The sequence below is a fragment of the Eleginops maclovinus genome, chromosome 2 (genome assembly GCF_036324505.1).
Source record: "Eleginops maclovinus isolate JMC-PN-2008 ecotype Puerto Natales chromosome 2, JC_Emac_rtc_rv5, whole genome shotgun sequence".
NCBI classification, from domain to species: domain Eukaryota; kingdom Metazoa; phylum Chordata; class Actinopteri; order Perciformes; family Eleginopidae; genus Eleginops; species Eleginops maclovinus.
Genome location: NC_086350.1, coordinates 8,943,395 through 8,968,698, shown reverse-complemented (window position 1 = coordinate 8,968,698; position 25,304 = coordinate 8,943,395). Strand labels below are relative to the sequence as shown.

The 25,304-nt window shown below is 40.5% G+C and overlaps 3 protein-coding genes across 6 annotated transcripts; 1 reads left to right on the top strand and 2 right to left on the bottom strand.

Moving 5' to 3' along the window:
* The first annotated feature begins 2,672 nt into the window (after window positions 1-2,672).
* LOC134879750 (protein FAM200A-like) lies at window positions 2,673-4,466 on the top strand. Its single transcript, XM_063906250.1, has 2 exons — window positions 2,673-3,822; window positions 3,961-4,466. Exon 1 carries the CDS (start codon window positions 2,788-2,790, stop codon window positions 3,817-3,819), a length of 1,032 nt encoding a protein of 343 aa, XP_063762320.1. The 5' UTR covers window positions 2,673-2,787; the 3' UTR covers window positions 3,820-3,822; window positions 3,961-4,466.
* Window positions 4,467-4,503: 37 nt separating this feature from the next.
* On the bottom strand, window positions 4,504-11,757 carry nr2c1 (nuclear receptor subfamily 2, group C, member 1). 4 transcript variants are annotated; one of them, XM_063906215.1, is made up of 14 exons: window positions 11,620-11,757; window positions 9,796-9,927; window positions 9,335-9,568; window positions 9,109-9,187; window positions 8,833-9,012; window positions 8,590-8,740; window positions 8,110-8,206; window positions 7,700-7,884; window positions 7,232-7,385; window positions 6,955-7,076; window positions 6,659-6,801; window positions 5,953-6,090; window positions 5,705-5,810; window positions 4,504-5,369 (listed from the first exon to the last, which is right to left on the bottom strand). In XM_063906215.1, exons 2-14 carry the CDS (start codon window positions 9,865-9,867, stop codon window positions 5,198-5,200), a joined length of 1,833 nt encoding a protein of 610 aa, XP_063762285.1. In that variant the 5' UTR covers window positions 9,868-9,927; window positions 11,620-11,757; the 3' UTR covers window positions 4,504-5,197. The 4 variants fall into 4 exon arrangements, with proteins under 4 accessions (XP_063762285.1, XP_063762292.1, XP_063762300.1 ...); XM_063906222.1 differs by lacking the exon at window positions 11,620-11,757 and adding an exon at window positions 11,429-11,567; XM_063906230.1 differs by lacking the exon at window positions 11,620-11,757 and adding an exon at window positions 10,176-11,347.
* Window positions 11,758-12,110: 353 nt separating this feature from the next.
* On the bottom strand, window positions 12,111-25,207 carry LOC134879714 (FYVE, RhoGEF and PH domain-containing protein 6-like). The gene is made up of 21 exons (XM_063906205.1): window positions 24,923-25,207; window positions 22,010-23,963; window positions 20,258-20,396; window positions 19,993-20,060; window positions 19,342-19,372; window positions 17,215-17,366; window positions 16,736-16,892; window positions 16,549-16,636; window positions 15,949-15,999; window positions 15,782-15,840; window positions 15,613-15,684; window positions 15,054-15,122; window positions 14,818-14,901; window positions 14,623-14,702; window positions 14,377-14,479; window positions 14,109-14,255; window positions 13,502-13,607; window positions 13,148-13,242; window positions 12,936-13,064; window positions 12,709-12,848; window positions 12,111-12,624 (listed from the first exon to the last, which is right to left on the bottom strand). Exons 1-21 carry the CDS (start codon window positions 24,933-24,935, stop codon window positions 12,588-12,590), a joined length of 3,774 nt encoding a protein of 1,257 aa, XP_063762275.1. The 5' UTR covers window positions 24,936-25,207; the 3' UTR covers window positions 12,111-12,587.
* Window positions 25,208-25,304: the final 97 nt, after the last annotated feature.

Genomic DNA, 25,304 nt, shown 5'->3' with positions numbered 1-25,304 from the left:
ACAAATAAAGCTCCGCCTCTCTCTGTCCGAGAGGAGGGGTTAACTCCTTCAGCGCCTCTCACTGGTGAAAAAACAGCCTGTACATTTCTTTCTTTGAGTTTAGGATCAAGAGGAAATTCCTTAATAATTATAATACCACAATATGTTTATTTTTGAAGTGTGGTTTTACTTTATGGCATCTTATGATTCATTACTTTTAAATTAAGTGTCACATTTTGGAGACACATTTCAACAAAGCAAAGAATCAGCCTTTTGCAATATTGATTAAATAAATGAAATATTGTTTTTTTTAATAATGCATTTTACACATGTTAACTCACAGCCCATAAAGTCATTAGTATCGGTTAAGCTAGTTAAGTTGAAGTTGTACTTTAGTTAAAAGAAAAGAAAAGTTTCTAGTTCAGAAAATGTCAAAAAGCCCATTATAAGAAAATGCCAAAAGTCATCAGCACTTTAATGTATCTAGTAAACTAAGATACTTAGTGTAATGATGGGGTAGTTTAATCTGTAATAATGCATGATCATTTTGTTGTCGACATGTGCTGCATTAGTTCCTAGCTGTCAAACAACTGTATGGTCGAAAAGAAGTATTAAATATAGTGAATGGAAATGCCCAACAGAAGTACAAGTACCTCAAAATTGTAAAGTTCCTGAGTAAATGTCACTCATACAACAGTTATTGTTTAAAAAATATGTGGAAAAGCATAGACTGTATAAAATAGGGGGAAATAGCCTACAAATTAAAAACATATCCGATTTCCAAAGATGTACATTATATTACCTGTAAACAAAATTTTGTATCAAGAACCAAACCAAAACACTCACTGTTTTGGTTTTGTGATAGACTCAAGACTTGAGAGATTTGGTAGAGTTTAAAACAATACAAATCATATCTAAACTGGAGAAATAAAATCCTGGATTTACCCAAAATATGTTTTAAACAAGAGAAATCCGACTGCTGAGATGTCCGTAGCTGGTACTTTTATATTTTATCCCAAAAATTGTTGATGCCATATTTGTAATATTATAAATAATATAGGAGACACCTTGTTTTGTAGCGCTCTCCTCAGTTGCCCTTAAGCATTAAAACTAAAAGCCCCAAGAGGCCATGGGAACAATCCAGCGGGGCCTTTCTCTCACATTCATTCAGCTTGCTAATCCACCTAGCTGTGGAAACAAAAGCCCATGTTGCATCACAAATCGCTAAACCTTTACAGTTACACACAATATCTTTGTGCTTTTGCAGATTATCTGGGCTGTCCTCTTTTGTTTGAACAGCAAGTGTAACATGACATGCAGGGTGAGTAGAGAGATTTGGAGATATGGCCGTGGGGAATCAAATTAAAGAGCTACAGGATGTACTGGACTTCTAAAAACAGCAGCCGACGATATAATTAAGCTGGTCATTAAGTTTTAATGGTCGTATCAGTGCCTTTAATTAGCTGGACACAGTCTCTAGGTAACTACAGCACAGGAACGCTTACAGGTGCTGTCCTCTGTTCCCTCAGAGCACTGATGAAAAATTGATTTGCGAATAACACACTGAAAGGCTATCGTCCCCCGCACAGGAGCCTGCGATATCTCCCACTGCCACGGTACACAAAACGCAACAGTAAGTCCCTGGGTGAGGATACAGATTTTGCATTATTTATCCAGAAGGAACTTGTAAACAACCTGCTGTGGTTATACAGACAGGGGCTTAAAGTTCCATGAATCAAGTGTGCTGAGTTTTTCATGTTTGATACGTTTGTTTAAACTCAAAGTTAGTGCAGTTGTTTTCTTGTCAAGTTGTCCAGATAACAGAGGTAACTTTTTAAAGGAAGCCCCTAAATCAATATGGGGATAAATTAAAGTATTTAATGCAGTTTAGGAGAGAAGTCAACATGTTTATACTATAGTGTTCATCCCAAAATCTGATAAACAACTGGTTAAGATAGAGATTCAGTACTGTCTTGGATTGACAAAGTTCAAAGGTTGATTAGCTTGATGAACTTTTGAAAAAAAGAATGTTAATCACCTCTAATAATTTGATTACTCCATGATTGTCTGTCTGAACAGAATGATTACCTGGCTTATACTTTATCCAAACACTTTTTTTTTATTGAGAGGATTTTTGCATGAAAGCATAAAAAAAACACAAACAGAAAATACTTGTCCTGTCCTCATCCACAAAGAAAGATGATTATAACTCCCACGTCCCATTTTATCCAAACAATTTACAGTTACTTGTGTTTAAAACAAAATTTTCACAAAAAAAGGAAATTGTGTTTTAAAGCAAAGAGCCCAAAAAGATTGACTCTGTGGCAGCATCAGCCATCTTCTATGGTGTGGCCTGCTGGGGCTGCAGCATCTCGGCTGCTGACAGGAAGTGACTGAACAGACTGATAAGGAAGGCCAGCTCTGTCCTGGGGAGTCCTCTGGACACTGTGGAGGTGGTTGTGAGACAGGAGAATGGCAGCCAAGCTGTCCTCCCTGCTGGACAATGTGTCCCACCCACTCCAGGACAACCTGTCCGCACTGTGCAGCTCCTTTAGCGACAGGCTGCTGCACCCGCGGTGTCTCACGGAGAGATACAGCAGGTCCTTCCTTCCTGCAGCGGTCAGACTCTATATCCATCATGGCCCCCAGTAGACCCCCACACATATAACAACAGAATTTCTTTTTTGCAAACCACTGCCCGGGCGAACTACCGGTGTAGAAATATTTAAAGCACTGGACGATTTTTTCACGGAGCACAATATCTCGTGGCAGAGGTGCGTTGCATTATGCAGCGATGGGGCCCGAGCCATGAGTGGCAGCAAGACTGGACTGTTTGCGCATGTAAGGAGGGTGGCTCCGGGGGTAATTTGGACACACTGCCTGATTCATAGAGAGGCTCTCGCCTCCAAAGATCTCAGTGTTGAGCTCAGTGGTGTGTTTGATGTCGTTGTCAAGACGGTCAACTTCATAAAACGAAACGCATTGAATACACGCCTGTTTTCATCCCTATGCCATGACTTGGGAAGTGAACACAGCTCTCTCCTTTATCATTCAGAGGTGCGTTGGCTGTCTCGCGGCGCTGTGCTCGCCCGTGTGTTTGAACTACGCGGAGCTATCTACGAGTTCTTGTGCGAGAAGCATTCTGATCTGGCTTCCAATTTCAACGATAGTTACTGGTTAACTAAGCTGGCGTACCTCACAGATGTTTTTGCAGAGCTGAACAAGTTGAACAGCTCCATGCAAGGGAGAGATGCAAACGTCATGCAGCTCTACGAGAAGCTCGACGCATTTGTGAAAAAAATGTCAAAGTGGATCGAACGAGTGGAGAGCAATAACTTGGCGATGTTTCCTTCAGTTGAGGAATACCCTGACAGCACTGACATCAACGACACTATATGTGAGCATTTGAGGAAGCTTGTGCGTCAATTCGCAAAGTACTTCACTGATTCGGAAGAGTGGCGCCGTGACAGCAAGTGGATCCTGCTCCCATTCAGTGACGATGCATCAGTAGGGTCAAGTCTGACGGCTGTGGAAGAGGATAAGCTGATTGAGATGTCCACAGACTCTGTCAGGAGGCATATGTACGACACACAGCCCCTTGTTAAATTCTGGATAAGTTGCCAGACAGAATTTCCACAGCTTGCTGCAAAAGCAATGAGGTGTCTTTTGCCCTTTCCAACCACATACCTGTGTGAGAGTGGTTTTTCTACACTGGCGTACTTAAAGAATAAGTACAGGGCTAGGCTTGATCCAGAGAATGACATGAGACTGTCTCTGTCTACCATTTCGCCACGAATAGACAGGCTGTGTGGACTTCACCACGCCCAGATATCACACTGACAGGTAGGCCTAATTCTCCCATGTTTTCACTGTTACGACCCTGGCGGGTTTAGGCCCCGCCCTGTGTTAATGGTAAGCCTGTTCTCTCTCCCTGCTTTTCTCAATCTCTCTCTGCTTTTCTCAATCTCTCTGTCTCTACAGCAGGTGATTGGTGACAGGTCTGTCCTGGCTGGGTTATAAAAGCCCTGACCAGCCAGCAGTTGAGGCTGCCTTGGTCTTCATTTGTTGGATTTTGGTTCTCCGGTGTTGTTGGATTTTTGTTCTCCGTTGTTGTTTTGTCACACACCTAGACTGACTTTGCATGACATTTTTAGTTACTTTTCCCAATACTGAATTGCACAACACTTTATTATTCTTTATTCTTTCTTTAAAATAATCTTTAATTTAATTTAATTTAATTTAATAAATCTACTTTTATTATTATAAAATCTGCGTGGCCTCTCTTTCATGTTTCATGCATTGAGCTATGCATGTAACACCAAATACACACGCGCACGCGCAGGCACATCAGTGGGCCGCGGATTGCTTTCTAGTCCGAATGGTGGTCCCTGGGACAAAACCAGTTGAAAACCCCTGCAGTAAATCATCTGGGGAGACAAGAATCGGAGTCAGCTGTTTTTAATTTAGACTTTTCACTGATACTCATGCCAAATAAAACTCACTTGTGTAAATAATATAGAAACATGGTTGAAATGTGTTTTTATTTTTAAATGACATGTCAATTTTCTGTCCACATTAGAGTCCAAAAGATGGAATTGGTGAGTTACCAAGTGCTGCCCATTTTAGCCTCCTTGGTGCGATCTATATACAAATCTATATACACACACACAATAAGTTCCTGATGTCAGATATTTCACAACTGGTGCGGCCTGATCCTTTGGATTGCCAAACAAATAAGAAATAAAGGTTATAACCTTTTGGAACAATAACATCTCACATTATGACACGTTTTTTCTCCGCGTGATTATTGGAAAATTAAAAAAGCATGGACCACGTAGGAAAGCAGTGGAAATCAAACCATCCTGATTTCTTTTTAGTAGAAAACAAGATCTGCAGAAAAAAAGGAAAGGCTTGCAGGCGATGAAGCATAAAATACTATGTACAATAAAAAGCGCTATCTTCGATGCAGGTTTCCAGGTTTCCTTCCTGAAGGGGCAGAGTTTGGCAGGTGCGCAGGCCACTGATTTCACTTGTCCTCTCTGTGAGCGGAGCTCTACTAGCCGGTTACTGAGGAGTCGGAGCAATGTAAGAGTGAAAACTGATTTCCCATAGGATGCGGAGTCATAAATACAGTATGTGGGGACCACTTTGTGATCGCTCTGTGGAGTCCTCTGATTGGCTTGCTGTCCAGTTCAGTTACAGATGGCACAAACAGGTGTCAGACCCCAGAGGCCGCCTGGCTGTTGTAGTCGGTGGACTCCATTTTCAGGATGTATGGGATGATGCTGTCGATCTGCACGTTGCCGATGAGCCCGGCGAAAAACAGCTCCTCAGTGACAGCCGCACTTATCAGCCTGAGGGCGGGAAGACGCAGCAACAGCTTGGATAACCTAAATTAGAGACATGTAGCAAGTAAATCCCTGATATCATCACACAAATAATATGCTTATTTTCTTTATTGATTATTCTGACAATAGATTGCTTTGTTAGTTTAACCCCAGTTTAGAATATAATAAAACAGAGAAAAGCAGGAAATCTCCATATTTGAGAGCAGGAAACAGCATGTTCTGACATTTTTGTATGACAAACACCTTTTAAAGTTGAATTGAAAATCAAAATAATTCAGTGTTGCACCTCCACTAGAAATCTAATAATCCTGTATGAGAACATCATAACCTTTCTGAAAGCCGCTGCCGTTATAGTCACAGAGATAAAGCCTACTGACCGATAGGAGTCTTCTGGGTAAGTTGTGGTCACGTAGTCCTGCAGCTCCATGTAGGCCTTCTCCTGAAAGCGCTCTATCTGTGGAGTATTATCTATGCCCGGGTGATCTGGTACAAAAACAACAAATACAAACAGTCAGGCAAGAGCCCATGCACATTTAGCCCTATGTAAATCTTCCTCAAAGGATGGTTCCCCGACAGGAGAATAAGTGTGTGTACAATTGTGTGAACTGGTGAGTTGTGTACGCACCAGGACTGAAGAGAATGATGGCTTTGAGGTAGGCATATTCATAAGAGTCCGGGGACAGCTTGATCATGCTGTTGCAGAACTCCTGCATCCTCCAGATGTGCTCCATTACTAGTTTCACTCGATCTGGTGACAGCTTTTCTGTAGGAGATTAAAGAAAACATTGATATAGTTTTTCCAGCAAAGTAAAGACAAACAGAGCTGGTATTACATTGTTTTCCATTTGCATCACACTGAAAAAGTTTTTGTTTCAAATGCTAAGGACTGGTCTCACCCAGAGCGATAACTGTTAATATATAATGTGAGCATCCAAACTGATAGACGATAACGTTCTGTAAACGGCCGCACCGAGCATCCGCTGCAGCTGAGTCCAAGCCCTAAAGTGGATTTTGATGGCCTGCTACTGCCGAGCGTTGTGCAGAGAAAGACATTAAGATAAGGATACGAATAATAAGCATAAGAAAACAGCAGAAGAGTTGCAGCTGCTGTTTATTTTAATATGTACACTTTGAGTAAATATGGCCAAAATGCATTTTTCTATAGCACGCTAATGTGTGAGACACATACACCGTTGAATTCAGATGGGTTTTAAATGCCTGTGAGCATTTGAATTGGTTGCTACTGTAGTCGTGGCATAGTTGTCAAGTAGATTTTTAGCTTCTCTTCTAGTTGTGGACTTAGCAGGCAAAGAACAGCAGAGCCCTCCTACCTTCCTGTAAGCTGGTCTGCAGATGGTTGATAATGGCACTTAGGATGGTACCAACATTCATGACGTTGGAGCACTGCGCCAGACCCAGGGCGAACAGCTCATTCCAGCAGGCTTTCATTAAGTTAATGTCATTATCTTGACCGCTGTTGAAATAAAACAAAAAAGGAACGAATTGAACTGGATGGCCACATTAGGGAAAGCTCATTATAGCTTACAGGTAATGAATTGCAAAGTCTAACGCTACGTTTTTTTTAAGGTGTTGTGAGACAATTAAGAAAAGTGTGATGAAGGCTTACCCAAGTGTTTGAAACGCAGGGATGGAGCGTGCCCAGTGCATAGAGAGAAAAAGTAGCCGGGAAGCTGACTCACAGATATAGTTGACATTGAGGTACTCTGGCACAGGCAAAGGCATCATAAGCTGTAGAAACACGTTACAGAATAAAAGGGGGAAAACATCACTGTGGTGTTAGCCAGAGCTTTATTTTAAAATGGGCACTAAAACATGAGCAGGGGTTTTTAGTCTCTTTAGTCTTTCACCCTGAGGCTAGAGGTCAGCGGCCGCTGTGGTTTTACCTTGAAAGGGATATGGCTGTCAGAGAGTATCGGCCCCTCCAACTCCACTACAGGACCTGACTGGTCCCCTGACATCAACTGCATGGTGGCCTCGAGGGACTCTCCTGCCGATCCATCAGAAGGGTGCGCGACTTTGGCCAGAGTGTCAAAAGCTCTAATTAAGTGAAGAAAAAAAAAGTTAACATAAAGAAATCTATTATATTTTAGTTTAAAAGGAGACTTAAATAAAGGATACAACTCAAAGCAGCCCTGTAGTGCACCCTTGACATGTTGTTTGTGAATCTAATTAAGTCAGAAACAGCAGAGTCAGGAACCACATGGCCCTGCAGGAAATTCTATTAAAGCTTTGTAACAAACAGAAAACAACAGCCCCTGGGTTTCTTTCCAGTGCTCACGTCTTCCAACTTATTCAGTAACAACTACTGGTCAGTATCAAAGCCTCTTGATTCTGTATGACATCTCCCTCACCGAGTAATATCACTTGCAGTTTGCTCATCTGCCTGGAGGTCTGTCATCGAGCTGTCCCCGTTACTAAGCGTATCATCTCCCATCATATCGTTGCAGCTGTCATTCGCCTCCCTGGCCTTGTTGAGGTGGGCGAGGGACGTCACTACATTTGCCAGCGTGCCGAGGTCACCTTGAGATGGGTCATCCTGCTCAGAGGAATACGTTTCAATTCCACTGTGTTTTTATTAACAAACATTGGAGCTTATCAATACACTACTTCAAGAAAAAAATAACCAAAGCAAAACTGATTTACATCCTACAGAGGTTTAGACACATGCAGCTTCAATCAGCAAGAAAATACTCATTTCTTAAATATAAGTAAAATCGGCTGTATCCATACTAACATTTATCTATACAACAGACTGTGTTACCTTGTCAGGGGACGCTGGAATCAAGATTGTGTTTTCCATCTTGGAGAACGGTTGTTGGATGTTGAGCAACATGCTTGACTCAAGCAAACTTGTAGACCTAGAGATAGAAAAGTAACATTTCACATTGCATTATTTAATATATAACCTAGTATATGATTAAGTTAGAACTCAAACTGTCTTCAGTTGATTAGTTACACGTGTACAATCTAATTTAAATTAAATCCAATGTAACAAAATCCCATCTAAAGACAATGTGACAGAGAGATGTCAAGTCAACTAAAGATATTTTTGAGACTGTGGTTAGTAATGGCGTTGCATTGGACTACATTATATTGAGAGTTTTTTATTTATTTAATTGTGCTAATGGATATACCAAAATAGAGCAAGTCAAATGGAGTAAAGCTGTGCCATATCATGCACTAGAGATGCGGCACAATTAACTCGAAAAACAATGTCTCATGTTTTGTGAAGTGTGTGTACCTGGCTGTTTCCTTGTCAGACATAAAGGTAGGTGTGGCGGCCAGAGGGCTGCACAGGTTTTTTCGGATGTAGATTTTCTCAGTGGAGGCTGCACAGTTGACAGATTTCTCTCTGGTGTTCACTTCAACAGGTTTCCTCTCACACTGCACAGCTAAAGACAAAACAGAGTAATCAGTCAAACACCATATATGTGAGTACTAAATGACATCTCTACACTTTTAAAACAATACTTAAATGTCTTACAGTCCTGTTTCATGCCCAGAGCTATGCAGCGCTGCAGTCGACAGTACTGGCAGCGGTTTCGGTGGAGCTTGTTTATGGCACACTCTCCAGAGCCTCTGCATGTATACACCAGGTTCTTTCTAATGCTGCGTTTGAAGAAGCCCTTACAGCCCTCGCAGCTGACAGCCCCGTAATGACGCCCTGAAGGAGGAAAGACAAAACAGGCTTAAGTTGGAAAGTCCTTGCTTGATACTGAAAAAAATTATAATTTTAAAGCAAGTTAAACTTAATTCCTACCAGAGGCCTTGTCCCCACAGACAACACAGTACTCCACAACCGGTTTCCCAAGAGACTGGTCCGACCCTTCAGTAACAAACTGAAAAACAAATCGAGACAAAATTAAAAACAACACCTACTGCATTAAGTTTGGAAATACTACACATATTTGTTCTTTAGTCATAAGACCTTTCAGTAACTTGTTTATGACAACTGGCTGAAAGACACTAATATTTCCTGGAGATACCTGAATCTGCTGCCCAGCCAGATCAGGGGATGCAAACAACAGGTGGTTAACCCCAGAGCTGTCCTGAGAGGCGAGGATGACTTTGTTGGGGGAGCCCTCCTGCTTGGCAAGGATCACTTTCCCTGCAGAAGAGTAGTCTGCGTTTGCTAAGATAAACTGCTGCTTTCCAGGGGAAGACGGCTCAAGTGCTGTGACGATCTGGATTTTCTGTCCAGTCTGCTGATCAGTTACAATCTAAAGGAAATAAATGAGCAAAATGAGCAAAAATGAGTGAGTGCTGACTATACGCAGAAAGAGAAGTTAGGCTAATGATATGATGAAGAATAGGATTTGTATTTATGAAAATATAAATGCATGTCATTGGGGGACTAAGGAGATTTTTTGTAAAAATTAAACAGTTTGGTGTTTTACTGCCAACTGTTCTATGAACTTTGAAAGAAAAGAAGATGATCATTCTTCACCTGTATTCTGTGTCCTAAAGCCATATTGCTGTCTGCCGACACAAGTTGAATCCTTTGAGTCTGCCCATCCATTCTGATACTGCATACACCTTCTACTGTTCTTCACATCAGTGCCACATGAGGCATTCACACCTGTAGAGGGAAAATACGGCTTACTTTCTTTAAAGTAATACCTTCAAGAATGAGGCTGAATTTATTATTTTTCTTTTTAAAATGAGTCACTAAGAAAGACTCTTAAGTGGTTGTTTAATGAAAAAGAAAAACAATAGCAATGCATATAAAATAAAGCTATTTTGGTATGCACTGTATCTTTAAGGAGTAAATAATAAATTCTAGTTATTATATACAAAAGTTGGATTATTTATGTGGGATTGCTGTACCATAATATATAGTGGCCATGTTCAAAGTAATACAGGAACATGTCATCCAGTGCAACCTCGGAGCTCCATATTTGCAATGGTTCTTGGTAACAGAAGACTAATTGTGGAAGAATACGCTCTATCGGGAACACTGACAATACTCATTGATAATATCAATGAACTGTCGGTGTTGGTCCTTCATAAAAATGTGTTACTGTAAGAAAAGTAGGGGAAAACAATCCTAATTGTTAAGTAGATCTTTGAGTTCTGTGTGTAAACATGATACCCCTAGGACGTCTCATAAAACTTTTATCACATGTGAAAATATCATGTCTTATACCGATGTGTATTGGAGCCGCACAAAGCTCAAAATCAATACTTTTAATATGATAAACTGTATCATATCTAAGAAAAATTATAAAAAGCCAGTAACGTTAAGTCTTACAAACACGTAGCTATAATGCTACTACTATTTACCCCCCTGCTTCAGTTCCCCGTTAAGTCTCCCTTTAGCTTCAATATATTTCTGGACAAAACTTAGATTGACACTTCTTAACGATGTTAAAAATGTGGTTTGAAATCCTCCGTCATGAACTATAATGTGAAATATTACCATCTGATTTATGGTATTGCGTGCTACTAACTAATGTTAGTTCGTGGCCTATGCTAACCGCTAGCTCGTAACTGTACTATTGATGGCCTGACAAAATATGGCACAATATGGATTTAAAGTGACAACGAATGGGCAGTAAAGGTGCAGTAGTAACACAAACAAGCTCCTGACAGCCAGCTATGTAAAATCGATACGGAAGATAAAGGTATTTCTTTTCCTGTGGGTGAAAGGTCAACATTGAAGGGTTAAAGCATGCTAGGGTTCAAGGCCCATGATGCTCAATCGCAGAATCAGCGGAGGGACCTCGCGGTTGACAAATGGGCCACAATCGCACTAATTCTTGCACTGGATATCCACACATATCATCAATTTAACAAGACAGGTTCATGCGTATACACTACGATGTTCTGTTGTTACATTAAGAGTATGTTTAACGATGTGGCTGATGGTTTTGGGGGGCTAGTTAGCATCGCTAGCGCAGCAGCTAACATGAGCTAACGGTAACACAGCTAGCTGACGGGGCTAAGCTTGTTAGCTTGTTGGCTAACTAGCCTGTTCGTTTGCAACATTAATGCTTCGGAGTAGCTAACCACTAACATATACAACGTTACTTGCATACATAATAATGCAGTGGCATACACATACCAACGTTATTACGTACCTGCCTATTTTCGTTTTGAAGCTCTGAGCTCCGGGCGACAGTGCTAACGAGCTAGGCTAGCTGTTTGCTAACCGGTAATGGTTGCTTCCCTGCTGCAGACCTACTGAACACTCCCTCCCTTCCTGTGTTACTGGCCACTCGTGTCTGGTTCCTGAACATCGCAAGAATCCACATTAGTCAACATATCTTACCTGCAAATGCGCTGTTCGGTCAGATTATGGTTAAGTCCTCAATATATTAATATTTTAACTGTTTGTTGCAGTTAGTGGGAGGGTCAGAGTTCGTGACCTTTTCCATCAATAAACGATTCATGCACATGCGCAGTTGGGTGGCAGCGGTTCATAGCCTATGTGTGTATGTCTATAAATACTGTGTGGGGGGGAGTATATACAGTATACACAGTATGGTGTCAACTTGTCAAAATGTTGTTTTTTTGGGAATGGCATGTCTAATATAGTATATGAATATGTTTTGTGCGTTGTACTCAAAGGGTTACTCTTAGTTTACTTATTTTGTTTTGATGATTGGCTATATAATTGGACGTAATACTATGAAAAAAGTTTTCAAGAAGACAGGCTTTGTTTCAAGTTTTACAATTGTTATTGTCATAACAAAATGCACAATCAAACCAACATACATTACAGTGACATCATTAAAATGATAACAGTGAGATTCTGGGACATTTGATTACAAGCCTGTAGTAGGGATTTAATAAACGTACAGCCATTTTAATCATTTAACTGCAATACACATGGTACAGTTATGCCCATACAGACAACAATTAAGAATGTAGGTTTAGTCAGGCTCAATAATGAGTTCATACTGTGCGCTCAATAGTCAGACATGCTGGTGTGAAATAAAGTCATTATTACTATACAGCAAGAAACATCTACACATAGGGTTTGTTTTGAGCTCCAAAAATGAATTACAAATCTATTTACAATGGGCTTTATTAACAGATATGTGCTATAGAGATCCAAGCAGGTTACTAATGGAATTATACAAAATGTGTAACAAAAAGTCTAAAAAAGCTTCAGATGAAAGCGCTATACGATTCTGGAGACGCCATAGGTGTTCCCAGGTGCTTTTTTGGTCATTTCGGAGAGCACTGAGGTAAAACAGTATGTTGAACAGCTGGTACACACACTGTCAACCGATGTTAGAGCACCGTAGCTTCTTTAAATGTGTCGATCCATCTGTTAGAGAACAAAAAAGATTATTAGTGTTATTATTTTCATCTCCATTTGCTACAATAACTGGAACCACTCTTTGTACTGTACCTCTGTGCTGTTTGGAGGTCGTCTGCTTTAAAAATGTAGTATAGTATGTTTTTGTGGTAAAGCTTAAAATGCAACTTGTGTGATGATTCTTCTCTCAACACAAACCCTAACAGGGGCTGACTCTCTAATGCTGCAACATCCTGCATGAAGACACAGTAAAAGACTGTTAAGATAAAGATTAAATCAATTCCCTTTGCTTTAATTATAACATGACACTGGAATCTTACCTCACTTGCAGCGTACGTGTACAGGACCTTGTCTTTGATAACAAACCACAGCCTCTTCCCCTGCTTTTTGTTCACCTTTGACCTCTGCAGGTACCCACTCATGGAGGAGTTGTCTGTGCTTGCTGACACCTGAAAAAAACAGAACACATCTGATTAGATATCAGGGCATTTTCACCATCACTGCATCCTGATCATAACAAAGCATCAATCACCTCTTTGAGCGCTGCAGGGATCTTCTTCTGCTTCCTGTTGAAAGCAAAGGTGGTTTTGTTTCCAGGGGATACAGCCGCTGATTGAGCTTGTTTACCTGATCAACACAAAAGTGACGAATGCAGTGGTTTAATAAATAGAAAAGACACAGTGTTGGTTTAACAGTTTCTAATCCACACTGCTGTTCGGAGTAAGAACAAATAGTTTTATTAGAAAGATTTTTACTGCTGAGGAAGAGCCTGGTACACAGCATAATTTAATATCCTTATTTATGATCAAGTGCCCATCCTATTAGGTGCTGTAATATGCAGGTTTTTTTCATATTTCATACAATGTCAGAAGAAAACAAGTCTCACTTTTCTGCTGCAGGAGAACATCGATACACTGGTCACACACTCGGGCCATCCGATTCTTTAGGTATTCAAGACAGTATTTGTTGGACGAGCAAGACTGGCACACCACCTGAGGGGTTGATAGAGCATAAAACATGTTATTTTATGCTTATTTTACAACAGGAATACTGTCCAATCCAATTTCATCTCTGGCATACATAAGGATCATGTCTTTGGTCGTGTGTTTGTGTGCCTGTTTCTTGTCCCAGCAGCTAATCTTGCATACTACAGGCCCATGAGCACAACACTTAAGTGGTCATTTATAACAGCTGAAGGATTTTCTCGTGGTTAAGTTGATTCAAGGCACAATACAACTTTAATAAATCCCTGTTTTTGTTATATTCACCACTTGACTATAAGGAAACCAGGGGGGACAATTGAGTGGGATTCAACTCTTCACAAGGGGGAGGGAAAGTCAACTGAGTGTACTTTCTCGTTGCTCAATTCTTTCTTTATGAACAGTTTTATTAGACATTTCATTTTGCAGCTCTAATTTATTATTAAATGATTTAGGAAACTGATTATGATTTTGAAGGGAGACTTTTTTTTCTCCCACTTTTTGTGACCTTACCTTTCCACATGCGCGACAGTGGTGTCTCCTCCATGTCAGTGTGAACTCACAGGTGCAGATCATACACATGGTGGTCCGTGGGTCAGGGATCCATATTGGGGCTTTGGATCCCAAAGGAGCACCATCACCATAATCCCTCAGCTCGAACTGAGTATAAAAAACAAAGAAATGAACTCTCATCACTCATACATAAGCTATATATTACTTTGATTTAGGTCTCATCACTATAATAGAGTATACACTGCAAACAGGAAATGTGTTTTCGTACTTCTTCTGGAGGCTTGCCCGATATAAAACTGATCTTCTTCCTGGTGTAGTCACTGATCGCTGTGGAAATAGCCTCGAGCCATTCATCTCTCTCTGTGGCTGAACTGCAGAGAGAAAACAGAGTGTGACTACATGCCTACACAGTACCAACAGACCTATGCACTAAAAGAAAGAACACAGGAAGCCTGTTATGAAACAGCACGTACTTAAATTACTAAGAGATTTTTCTTTTGTTTCTGATCATTACCTGGCTGAGAGAATGAAGGAGCGCTCCACGCTCTCAATGTTCAGCTCGTTCTGATAGGCCTCTTGGCTTGGTTTGCTAACCTGTAATTAATTTCATTGTGAGCGGTGATGGCAGTGTATATCATATAGTGGGATAATAACATATATATATGTGAATAGGTGACAAGTGCAAAGAAATAAGGAGAGAAGTTCTCACCTTCATCCCAGCCAGAGACAACATGTTGTTGAACTTGAACTGGCCAGACTGAGCAGGAGTTGTGTACAGCAGTGTGTCGCTGAACTATACAGAAAATGACAAAGACACATTATTTACTTTCTGTAATTTTGTCTTTTCTAATACACGGAAGAGCATAGAGTAAGATTTAGAACATCATGAGTATATTATTGTATAAAAAAGATACAAGAGAAGGAAGATATAACGCGTCACTGTACCAGGAAGAACATTCTGGGCTGCATGACCTTTCTCGAAAGTTTCTTCAGGATGCCCTCTTTTAGGAATATCTAAAGCACAAAAATGCCAGAAGGTAAAACAATTGTTAATAACTCACAGTGACTTATTTCTTATTGCACAATATTTATTGTTGATGTATTTTATTTATTCAAATTTTATATTATATTACTGGCTAAGAATAAACTTAAAAACTAGAACCTGAAATAATAAGTCTACAAAATATCACGTTTTAAATTCCTTGGGCTTCAAAAGCATCGGCCAGATAAAACTGTACAGCTAATAGCACAGTAGTTCTCCTAATGTTAATTCCTGTTCCTTATTACAATTATTACGTTACTAGATTACATTTTTTATTATGTGATTTATTCTGAAATATATGATTTTATTTATAGAAAAAGGCTTGAGTGTTTAATGAAAAGGAAGTGAGGTTCATAAATATAGATGAACTATGTGTTAATTTGCAAACAGTTAACCTTTAAAAGAGCAATTCACAATAATTAATACAAAATGTAAATCCAAGACAAAGCTTTATGGTCTTACCCGCCCAGGCTGGACTATTTCATGGTGACCGTTAAGTCTGCACTGCACCTGGATCAGCTTCTGGAAGTTATCCTAAGAGAGAAAAAAAATTAACAAAATTCACAAGGTCAAAAGCAATCGGTATGGAGCTTTTTATGAACATGTTGATAGAATATTATCTTGTTCTCACCCCTTGTTTCATGATGTCGTTGGCATGATTGGCCACTTCTTTCACTATGACAAGGGCCGCTGGGTGGATAGAGAAAGATGTACATCACATAGATAACAGACAATGTTTGTATTCCTGCCACCATCAGGTGAGTTGACAGTACAGATTTAAAAAGGCACTTTGTTTACCTTGTGTGTCCTTGTAATCATCCGAGTCCTCAGACAGGTTTTTCAGATAGTCTGAAACACAAATAGAAACATTGAAGAGGGGGCAGCAGGGAAAACTACTTTGTATGCTGGGTAATAAGAGCTCAGTGTTGTACCGTACATTCCTGAAATATACTCTAAATGTAAAACCCTGGATACAAAAGGTCTATAGGTGCTCATGTAACAGAATTATATAGGAATGACGTACAAACATTTTTCACATTTTGGTCCCTAGGGATCAACCCTGATCCGTTAGACTCATGAAAATTAAGCTCACTCATGTTAAAGCTTGTGTTATGTCACCAAATCTGTTTTGGGCTGCACTTCAAAAATCTTATTATATGAGGATTGGAGGAGTAGGAAGGAAATTCCAAAGCACTTTTGTTTTTCTGAACACCAGAGGGCAGTATGAGGCCGAAAATGAGAAACATCAGTTTTTTCAAACTATATTTAGGGGCCGATAACTACAATGACGTGAGTTTGAAATGATATAAACTAATTATGACTTGCATGTTATGTGTGAAGAAATGAAACTGAATGTGAGCTGGATGCGTAATGAGAATGATTATTTTGCTGATGTACCTGTAAGCAACATCTGATACTGAGGAATCCTCTGAACAGGCTTCAGGAGGTAATGCTTCAGAGCCAAGTTGGCACAGCGTGGATTGGCCTTGGATAGAAATAATAACCAATTAGATACTTTTAATGAAAGCTCAGTGAAGGCATTCCCCCTCTGAAAGAGAAAACAGGATAAGCAAAGCCTTGTTACCTCAAATTCCTGCGCCACTGTGCCGAATGCCAGGTTCTTCTTACGCTGCTCTTCCAGTAGAGCAACATTCTTGTCAAACTCACGGATGTATGTGGAATACATCTTGAGATATGGTCCTTTCTTCAAGAAAATATCAGCTAGCTTAGCATTTTCATCCCTGTAAAATAAGGTAAAATTTGACATTTTTTCCACATTTTATTCCCTTCAGTTGCAAAGTAATAGTTTAAGACAATGGCATGAAAAGAAAAGACTTAAATATGGTATAAGTAACTCAAATGTGTACATCAGTACAGTGCTTGACTAAATATAAACACTCACATTCCACCACTGCATAAACATTATGATGATCTTTAGTTTAGTAAAAAAGTAAAAAATACCTAAGACAAGGGTTTGAATGTATATTTCCATAGTGTAGGTGTATCGCCGTTTTAGCCAGTTAAGGTGATGAATACGGAAACAATAAAACAATTCTTATGTACCATTTGGCCACTCTCTGCTTCAGCTCTCTGAGCAGGTCCTGGTTGAGTTCGTAGAGCTGAGGGAGGTAGTACAGGATCTGGTTGAGAAGACGCTCCTCTATCACAGGCTTCCCAGTCTGACGAGACGCCGTGGACACCGCATCACGGAAGTCCTACACGTCAGATAATCAAATAAACAGACAGAAAAAGAGTCAGCTGGACAGATTCAGGAACTCATCTACGCATAAAGGGGAAACCCAAAAGTGACTCTATGTGAAGTACTAAAGAAGAACTAAAAAGAATAGAGGTTTTAAAACTGTGTGCTCTGCAAATCATGCAACAAGGTCCCAAAAACAACATTAAAGAATCCAGAATCATTAAGTATAAAAGATACAGAATATAATGTTGACTCATAACCGACACACACTCTAAGAATGTGTAAATATCCACTGTACGGTGAATCATGACTAAAATAAAGGAGAGCGAGAGACCTTGAGCGTGCCACCTCTGCTTCTTTTTCTGATGATGAGGAGGTTTTTTGTGTGGTTAATTGGGACACATGGCATATAAAACTGCCAGACTGTGCAACCAGTAGAGCGCTCCTGTGGTTAACATGTGTGATCTGAGGGCGAAGGAGGCGCGTCACGTGGAGAAGGATTTGGCCGGGAATTAGAATAAACTGGGTGATTCATAAGATAAGAAAAGATTACAATGCAGACGTGACTGAATCAGCAGTAAGTGAACATTTCTGAATGAGGAAAACAACAGGGCTGACAAAGGGCTCTTGTTCAGTTTGATTTTCATATTTTCACTTTAAATAAAAGGTGAATTATAAACATATTTTATCTTAGTTTATGAAGCCCTGGCTGACTGTACCACATATTTACATCAAGCTATAGATCAAAGCCTTTCTTATCTTTCTGTTGCTGGAAAGATAACCTTTTGGAGATCATAATGGTTTCACCTGACAGCAACATTACACACAGCATGGCTGAAAAATATGTCTCCAGTGATAACTCAGATAAAAGCTCACAACAAATGCCATGTGGTGTTCTCATTAATCAGTTTGTGAAAAGCTGGCTGAGTGCCTGGTGGGGATAGAGAACAAGTCACCTCTACATTCTTCTGAACTTGGTATGACTGATCCTCATTACTGGACTCTATTTCTCCACAGTCTGCAGAGACCCGGCACTTCCTCTCTGTGCTCTGCTGCGAGGAGTCACTATTCATGACTCAGTCCCACTACAATCCTGTTGCAAGATCCATGTCTCATAAAAAAAAAACTTCTCACACTTTCTTGTATCTATGTATTGAATATGTTTAATTCCTGATGGTTGCTCACATAATTGGACTTCTAATTTTTCTCTTTCGACTAACGCATCGGACATGAAAATGAACATAATATGTCCTCATTAAAGGTTGTAGTAGATCTGCATCACTGGGTGAATACACACATAATTCTTTCTCTTATTAAAAAGGTTTTCATATTGATTTTTCTCTGAAGAACACAAGTGTATTGTGTATGTATACTGATCTGGCAAACATATTTAGACAGAAATGCAGATCTTCATTTTATTTTGGAAGCTCGGTTCTATTCTGAATTACCATTCTCAATCAACAAGAAAAAAACAAGCATAGCATTACGGTTAGATCTCACTGGCCGTAAAAAAAAAAGGAGAGGGACACCGTGAGGAATGTGAGCTGTGTGCTGGAGACTGAGGGGAGTAAGGTCTACACACAGTTTATCCATGGGGTGGGACCCGGGGCTAATAATCAGACACATATGGAGAATGTGGGCTCACAGTAAACTATCAGTAAATAAAACATATAGAGAGCCTTTTAAACTTTCTCTACAACATGTCCTGTATCTTGGTGTATATGGTTATCAATTTTCAAAAGACAACTAATATTTATGTTTTCCAGTCGATGTGGCCAATTCCTCGACTCCTAATGATACTTTTAATGTTGACTGCAAAAATATATTAAAAAACGTCCTTAACATGGACTTCTACCTCTCACTATGCTTCTTTCCAAAACTGTTTAAGCTCTTTCGATGTATTTTTTTTACAAGTGTAGATGAAAGTCTGTTCCCTTACAGCCTTAGCTCTTATTAATAACACAAATGGATAATGTTTCAGAAATACTTACAACATGAAGCAGCTTCAGGACATCAACAAACCTGGAAAAAAATGGGAAAGTTAATTAAGTTATTAAAAGGAGGAGTGTTGATATAGAGAAAGTAAAGAGCCAAAAAGAAATACATTCTCGTAGTGATTCTTGTGCGGTCTAGCTATGCTGCTAATTAGTGTTTATTTGCCAGGATTTTGAAATGTCAAATACATCTGATAAACAGAGAGCCATTCAATATAATTGAGGTGAATGCAATTCTGTCAAAGCACAAATAGTTTACAAATACAACAATTCAAGAAGTCCTTCAGAGCCTCACACTCTTTGACATCCACACAAGCCTGGCACACAACAGGTGGACATATACCTGACACCACATCCATATGATCAGTGCCGGAAGTGACCAATTACCACTCTGTGCAGAGTAAACACATAATGATAGTAAAATAAATAAAAGGCAACAGCAAAACAAGCATCTTGGCTCCTACACCTAGTCATGAGTTTTATTTTATACCAGGTAACTGGTTCCTGTAAAGCCTATTGAAAGCAAAGTATGTTTATTATCCAGAGTAAAAACTGTCCCAAGAGCCAATAACCCCTCTGTGAAAGTGATATCATATTTATTTTTCATATTTTGGTTTAACCTTGAAATAGAAAACTGAAGACTCTTACACACTCTCAGAGCTCATGATTTCTGTGGCAATGTGGTGAATCTTGCTCTTCTTCTGTCCACTTTGCCCCTGACAGAAAGATGCAAAAGAAACAGACTTAGAATTTCAATGCACTATAAATAAATCCCTGTGTAGTTCATGGCTTAATGACACAAAGATAAATGTTATCTGAAACCTTGCAAAGGTCAAAACCTGTGTGATGATTCCAAAAAGTATTTGTGAGCACTTATAGAGAGTGAAGTCATAAATCTAAGTCTGCCTCTCACCGTGCTCTCCTCTGCTTGCTCAGCTTCTCCTTTACTGGAGATGGAGCTGCTATCGTCCTCTTCCTCCGAGGTGTTGGCCAAGATGTCCTCATCCGAAGGGCCGTCTTCCAAGGGCGTCACCTCCTCATCCACAGAGCTTCTGTCAAAGAGAGGCAGGATGTGAGGGTCAGGGGAGAATAGAGGCAGATGCCAAAGCATGAACACATCACTGTATGGGTGATTAAAACACAAAGCCGCAGCTGCAGGCGTTTAATCAACAACACTGAATCCAGCTGACTCCATCATTCACATGCTACATGATCAGTTAAAGAAGCAAGGAAAAGTGGATGCTGTAGATAGAAATACTGCCTTTCCAGCAGTATTTGAACAATTCCTGCTCAGATCAAGAGGGAGTTATACAACAAAAGAAAGGGAGAACTTAACTCAACTATAATGAAAGATTAAATAATAAACTATCAACACTGTAACATGATTCTAGTCGTATCTAAGAGAAACAGAAGGACAGCAAACCACTATCACACATATTAAACATAACCACTGCTTTTAAATGACCTCATGTGGACAGCTAGAAGAAAAACTGAATACCGCAAATGCCATAATTCCCAGAGGGAGCTCTACATGTGAAACAACGGCCCCTCCCTGAACTCAAACTGCAGAAAAAGAAGTAGGCCGAGGCTGAGCAGCAAACCCAATAAGCCGGACTCCGTAAGTCTTATACACTGTGGTATGTTTACAATCGTTGTTAGTAGTCTCTGTTTGTGAGCAATGTCTTTTCAACATGTGATCGCTGCACAGTTTGAGCTAACGATTGGAGACGCACTGAGCTGTACACCGCAGAGTGTACAGTTACACAAACTGTAATCCTATTTTTCGGACTGTTCACTGCTCATTCACAATGCGACACATGAAGATAATTAGACACATTTCTAATTAAGTCACGCCAAGATTAATTGAGCTAATTAACATCAAGGGGGTTGTTCTAGACTAGTAGTATAACTTTTGAAGGATCAGTTAAATCAACAAAAATGTTTTCCCACTTATATCTGGATATCTGGAAATGTAGATATTATTTTACTCTGTTACTCTATTCTTTTAAAATGTTCAAATGAAACAAAAACGTCTTCATTAGAAGCCTTACTCTTTTTTAGCGGCCTTTTTTTCTTATTTAAACTAAAGGACTTTTAAATCAAACCGTTGACATAGGGATCTGTTGCTTATGCAAAGAAACATAAACATGCTTTCCAGAAGGACACATTGCTTTTAAAATACTTAGTTAAAGCATTACAAATCATATTTATGTGTTGTCAAAAATCTCAGCAACAGATCCTTAAAAAACCTGAGCAAAGAAAGGAACAACCGTCTTTGAGGCTACAAAACTGAAACTCTTCCAATAAGTGCCATGTTATGTCACAACCTATGGCCTAAAAGCATGAAGTGTATTTTTAGAAAATTAATATGGCATCTTAATGATTAGGTCGTCCATCCACAATCCATCAACACCTGAAACACTGAGCATGCGCGCCACTATACCAGTCAAACTCCTCCGACAGGTATCTGCAACAAAATGTGACGAGCTTCTCTGTAAACTTCCTGTTCAACAAATGATTCACAGTCCCTTTGTCTCATTAACAAGATCAGGTGATTGTTTTAAAGAGGCATTAGGTGTTCTACCAGAACATATCGAAATCACTCAATATATCCAGGATGTGAGGAACTGAGAGAACAACACAGATAAAAGCCATGATAATATACCTTTCAAGGTCTGTTGGCCTCTGATACTGTTCAGTGTTTTTCTCAAAGGACATATATGGCTCCTGCTCCTCATAGATGCCCTCATCATTATACTGCCAGGCTGTAGGCTGTGCAATGGACCCCCGAGGGGATGTCACTTCATTTCCTACATGGACATTAATGTAGTCTGCTATTTCTTCATATTCAGGCATGTTCTCATAGTAAATATCTTGTTCTATTCCAGGAGGAAAATCATCTCCATCCACGCTTTGCTCTACTCCGATTAGCGGGCAGGAGAATTTACGTTGAGCCGGGAGTTGCATGTCGTAGTCCTCACATGCATCCTGCTCCCTGTCAACGCTTTGTTCGTTATCATTACCAGCGCAGTCCGAGCTCTGGCCTCCTTTTACTTTCAGCTTGGGAAGCATTATCACAGAGAGCTTCAAGTCCAGCAGTCTCCGGAAAGAGTTCCTCTTCTGTCCGTCGGAGCGCAGGAGGTCGGCACCAGAGAAGGACTTGGATTTCTGTTTGGTCAGGCTGGAGCGAGAAGGCTTCATGATTCCAGGACTCAAGAATTTTCTGCTCGTCTTCTCCGGCGGGGGAGGAGGCAGCTCCCTCACCACCGTCTTCTTTAAAACACAATCTTGTAAGGGATGTGGTTGCTTTTTCTCTTCATCTCCTGATTTCCACTCTTCTTTTTCCTCAGAGGATTCCTTCCTCTGCAAACATGCCATCGGGCTGCTGTTTCTCTTGGGCTTCTTTGGAGCTGCTTTTACCGACACTGCTGCCACACTGATGGCAGGAGGCTGGCTCAGATTGTGCGAAGAAGGAGGAATAGGTGCGAAGTCACTGAAAACTCGCTCCTGATCATGCTTTAGTTCTTTCTCCACCTCTTCCTCCTCCTGGTCAACAGACACCTCCATCTCCTGGATGCTGCTGTCCCAGCCCAGGTCTTCCTCCTCCACATCCGTCGGGAGTGTCTGAAGATCATAGGTTGGTGCTTTCTCAGGTGCAGACAGTAAAGGCTTTTTCCTGGGCGGAGGGGCTGGCTGGGTGCAGGCTTTTCTCGCAGACAGAAATATTGACGTCTCGTTTCCAACAGGTACACTGACAGATAGCGATGAGCTGCCCTTCCCCTTTGATGACAGCTTCATGTCTTTGACGTTCATTTCCCTCCCTTCCTGGCTTACTATCTCTTCACTCTCCTCCACCACCTTTTCCTGACAGGCCTGCCCAACTGACCTGGGTTTCCGTGGTACAGGGACAGGGATGGGCTTCCTAGAAGCTGCTGGGGCTGGTTTTGGCTGGGACACACAAGATATCTCCTCCGAGTCAAGAGCATCTTCCTCTGGTCCTCGCCCGGGTGAACTCTGAGGTATCACGTTACCGTTGGCCTCATCGCTCCATGTTCTGTGAGGAAGGGACGGCCTAACAGTACCCTCAGGGCTGTAGGTGTTGATTTCTGTGTTGAGATTTTGGTCCAAAGTTTCTTGAAGAGGTTTATGGTTTGTGAGGTGAGTAGTGGTAGCAGTGTTAATCACTTTACACTTGTCTGTTTTCTCACTGCTGTCATCCACAGAACCTTGAGATGTAGAGACAATCTTTCTGTGTGCTGACGAGTTCCTGACGCTGCACATGCAGTTCTCCTGGCTACACAGACAAATTGGAATAATATAATCCCAATCTGGCTTTTTGTTTTCTTGCTGTATTCCATTTTGTGAGTTAAAAAGACCTTCGATCCGTGGCGTTTCTGTTACAGATGTTTGGAGCAGGCTCTTTGAAGCAAGAGGTTTGGACTCCACAGCAGTGGTGAGTTTGGAGAGGCAGGGTTTGGGAGCCAGTACCGGTTTAACCCTCCTCGCTGTGCCAGGAGATGGGAGTGAGAGGCCTTCTCTTCTCAGGGTTGCAGGAGACAGTCCTGACCTCTGGGGCTGGACCAGCTTTGGTTTTGGGGCCACAGGTGGCTTTTGCATGCCTACAGAGTAAAAACAAAACAAACGCACATTTATCTCCTCTGAATGAAAGCCTCTTGTAAACTGAAATACATAAACAGATTATGAATCTATTCATTTTAACTAAATTTGATGCATTTTTGGTTTTCTGACAGATGTTGCCCTAATAAAAGTTCACTCTTAACTTCTCAGCACTGATCCTAACCTAGTGACAGCTTAGTGTTAAACTGCTGTAAAGTACTGAACCACTTCTCAGGGGGTTCAAATATCACATGGTTTATGTTTGCCACTCCACACAACAGCAATGTAATCCGGCTAAACGGTGTATGTCAACTGAGCAGAGGAGGAGGAGGAGGAGCAGATGGGAGATGAAGAGAGGGATAGAAATGGAGGAGGGGGGTGCAGAAAAAAAAACTGCAAAAAAAGTCATACAAACTAGCACATCTGGCTGAACCAATGCCCTAAAAACCCTCTCCGGTGAACAAAACAATAACAGCTGATCTGCTGACAGAGAGGGATGTTGGTTTTTCCCTATGCACATATTTCCTCATTCAGAAAGCCACCAGAGGTTAGACTCTGCCATAAAAAACATTCTAAGGAGTTTGGATTTGGAGATTCTTGGTACATTCAACTACTGACGTACATAGATAGAAATGAGTGGGATATGTCCCATAATACATTGTCCAAAAAAGCTGTACAAAACATGGGACTTAAATACATATGCACCCACTCTGTTTTATGTCTATGATGTATCTCAAATGTGTTCACACACTTATTTGTTTGTCTGTATTAACCAATATATTTGAAACACAAGTAGGGGCTGCAGATTAGCTTCAGCTAGATAGTTAACGAACTGTTGCATTTCTTCTGAATCAACAGATTCATATATACATGGTTTTACAATTAAATTCCCTGCTTTGTAATGTATTTGATCCACTAACAAAACTTTTACCAGAACAATCATCGAGTTTCCGTCCCTTACCTGAGTTCATCATCGCTTCACACACTCCGTTTCTGTTTTTCCAACTTTTTTAAATCACTGCAGCTGAAAGAAACCATCCTTCGTGTCCGGATACATCTCAAGCCGTCGACTCCGAAATAAGTTATCTGTCAAAAACGCTAATTTTCTCCGCTTTTCTTCGAGACTCCGATGTGATCCTGCTGCCCACAGTTCCTTCTCACAGCAGCCGCACTGACTGGCTGCCAGAGACATGCAGAGCTTCCTTTGTTTCCATAAACAATCCAGCAGGGGGCCTCAGGGGTCACACTGACAAATTAAGTGTAGCATTTACAGTCAGAAGTGTCTCATGTGCACAATCTACTTAACCTTTTTTACTACCTTATTACATTTTCACTAAATCAAC

Excerpts from the sequence above, each read along its gene's own strand:
- nr2c1 (XM_063906215.1), bottom strand. The coding sequence starts at position 9,867 with ATGGATGGGCAGACTCAAAGGATTCAACTTGTGTCGGCAGACAGCAAT. Across the intron at positions 9,188-9,334 it reads TGGCTGGGCAGCAGATTCAG|TTTGTTACTGAAGGGTCGGA; the intron begins GTATCTCCAGGA and ends TTTGTTTTTCAG. Across the intron at positions 8,741-8,832 it reads TCTGGGCATGAAACAGGACT|CTGTGCAGTGTGAGAGGAAA; the intron begins GTAAGACATTTA and ends TTTTGTCTTTAG.
- LOC134879750 (XM_063906250.1), top strand. The coding sequence starts at position 2,788 with ATGAGTGGCAGCAAGACTGGACTGTTTGCGCATGTAAGGAGGGTGGCT.
- LOC134879714 (XM_063906205.1), bottom strand. Across the intron at positions 20,397-22,009 it reads AGGCCAACAGACCTTGAAAG|AAGCTCTGTGGATGAGGAGG; the intron begins GTATATTATCAT and ends TCTCTTTGACAG. Across the intron at positions 15,685-15,781 it reads ACGACATCATGAAACAAGGG|GATAACTTCCAGAAGCTGAT; the intron begins GTGAGAACAAGA and ends TTTCTCTCTTAG.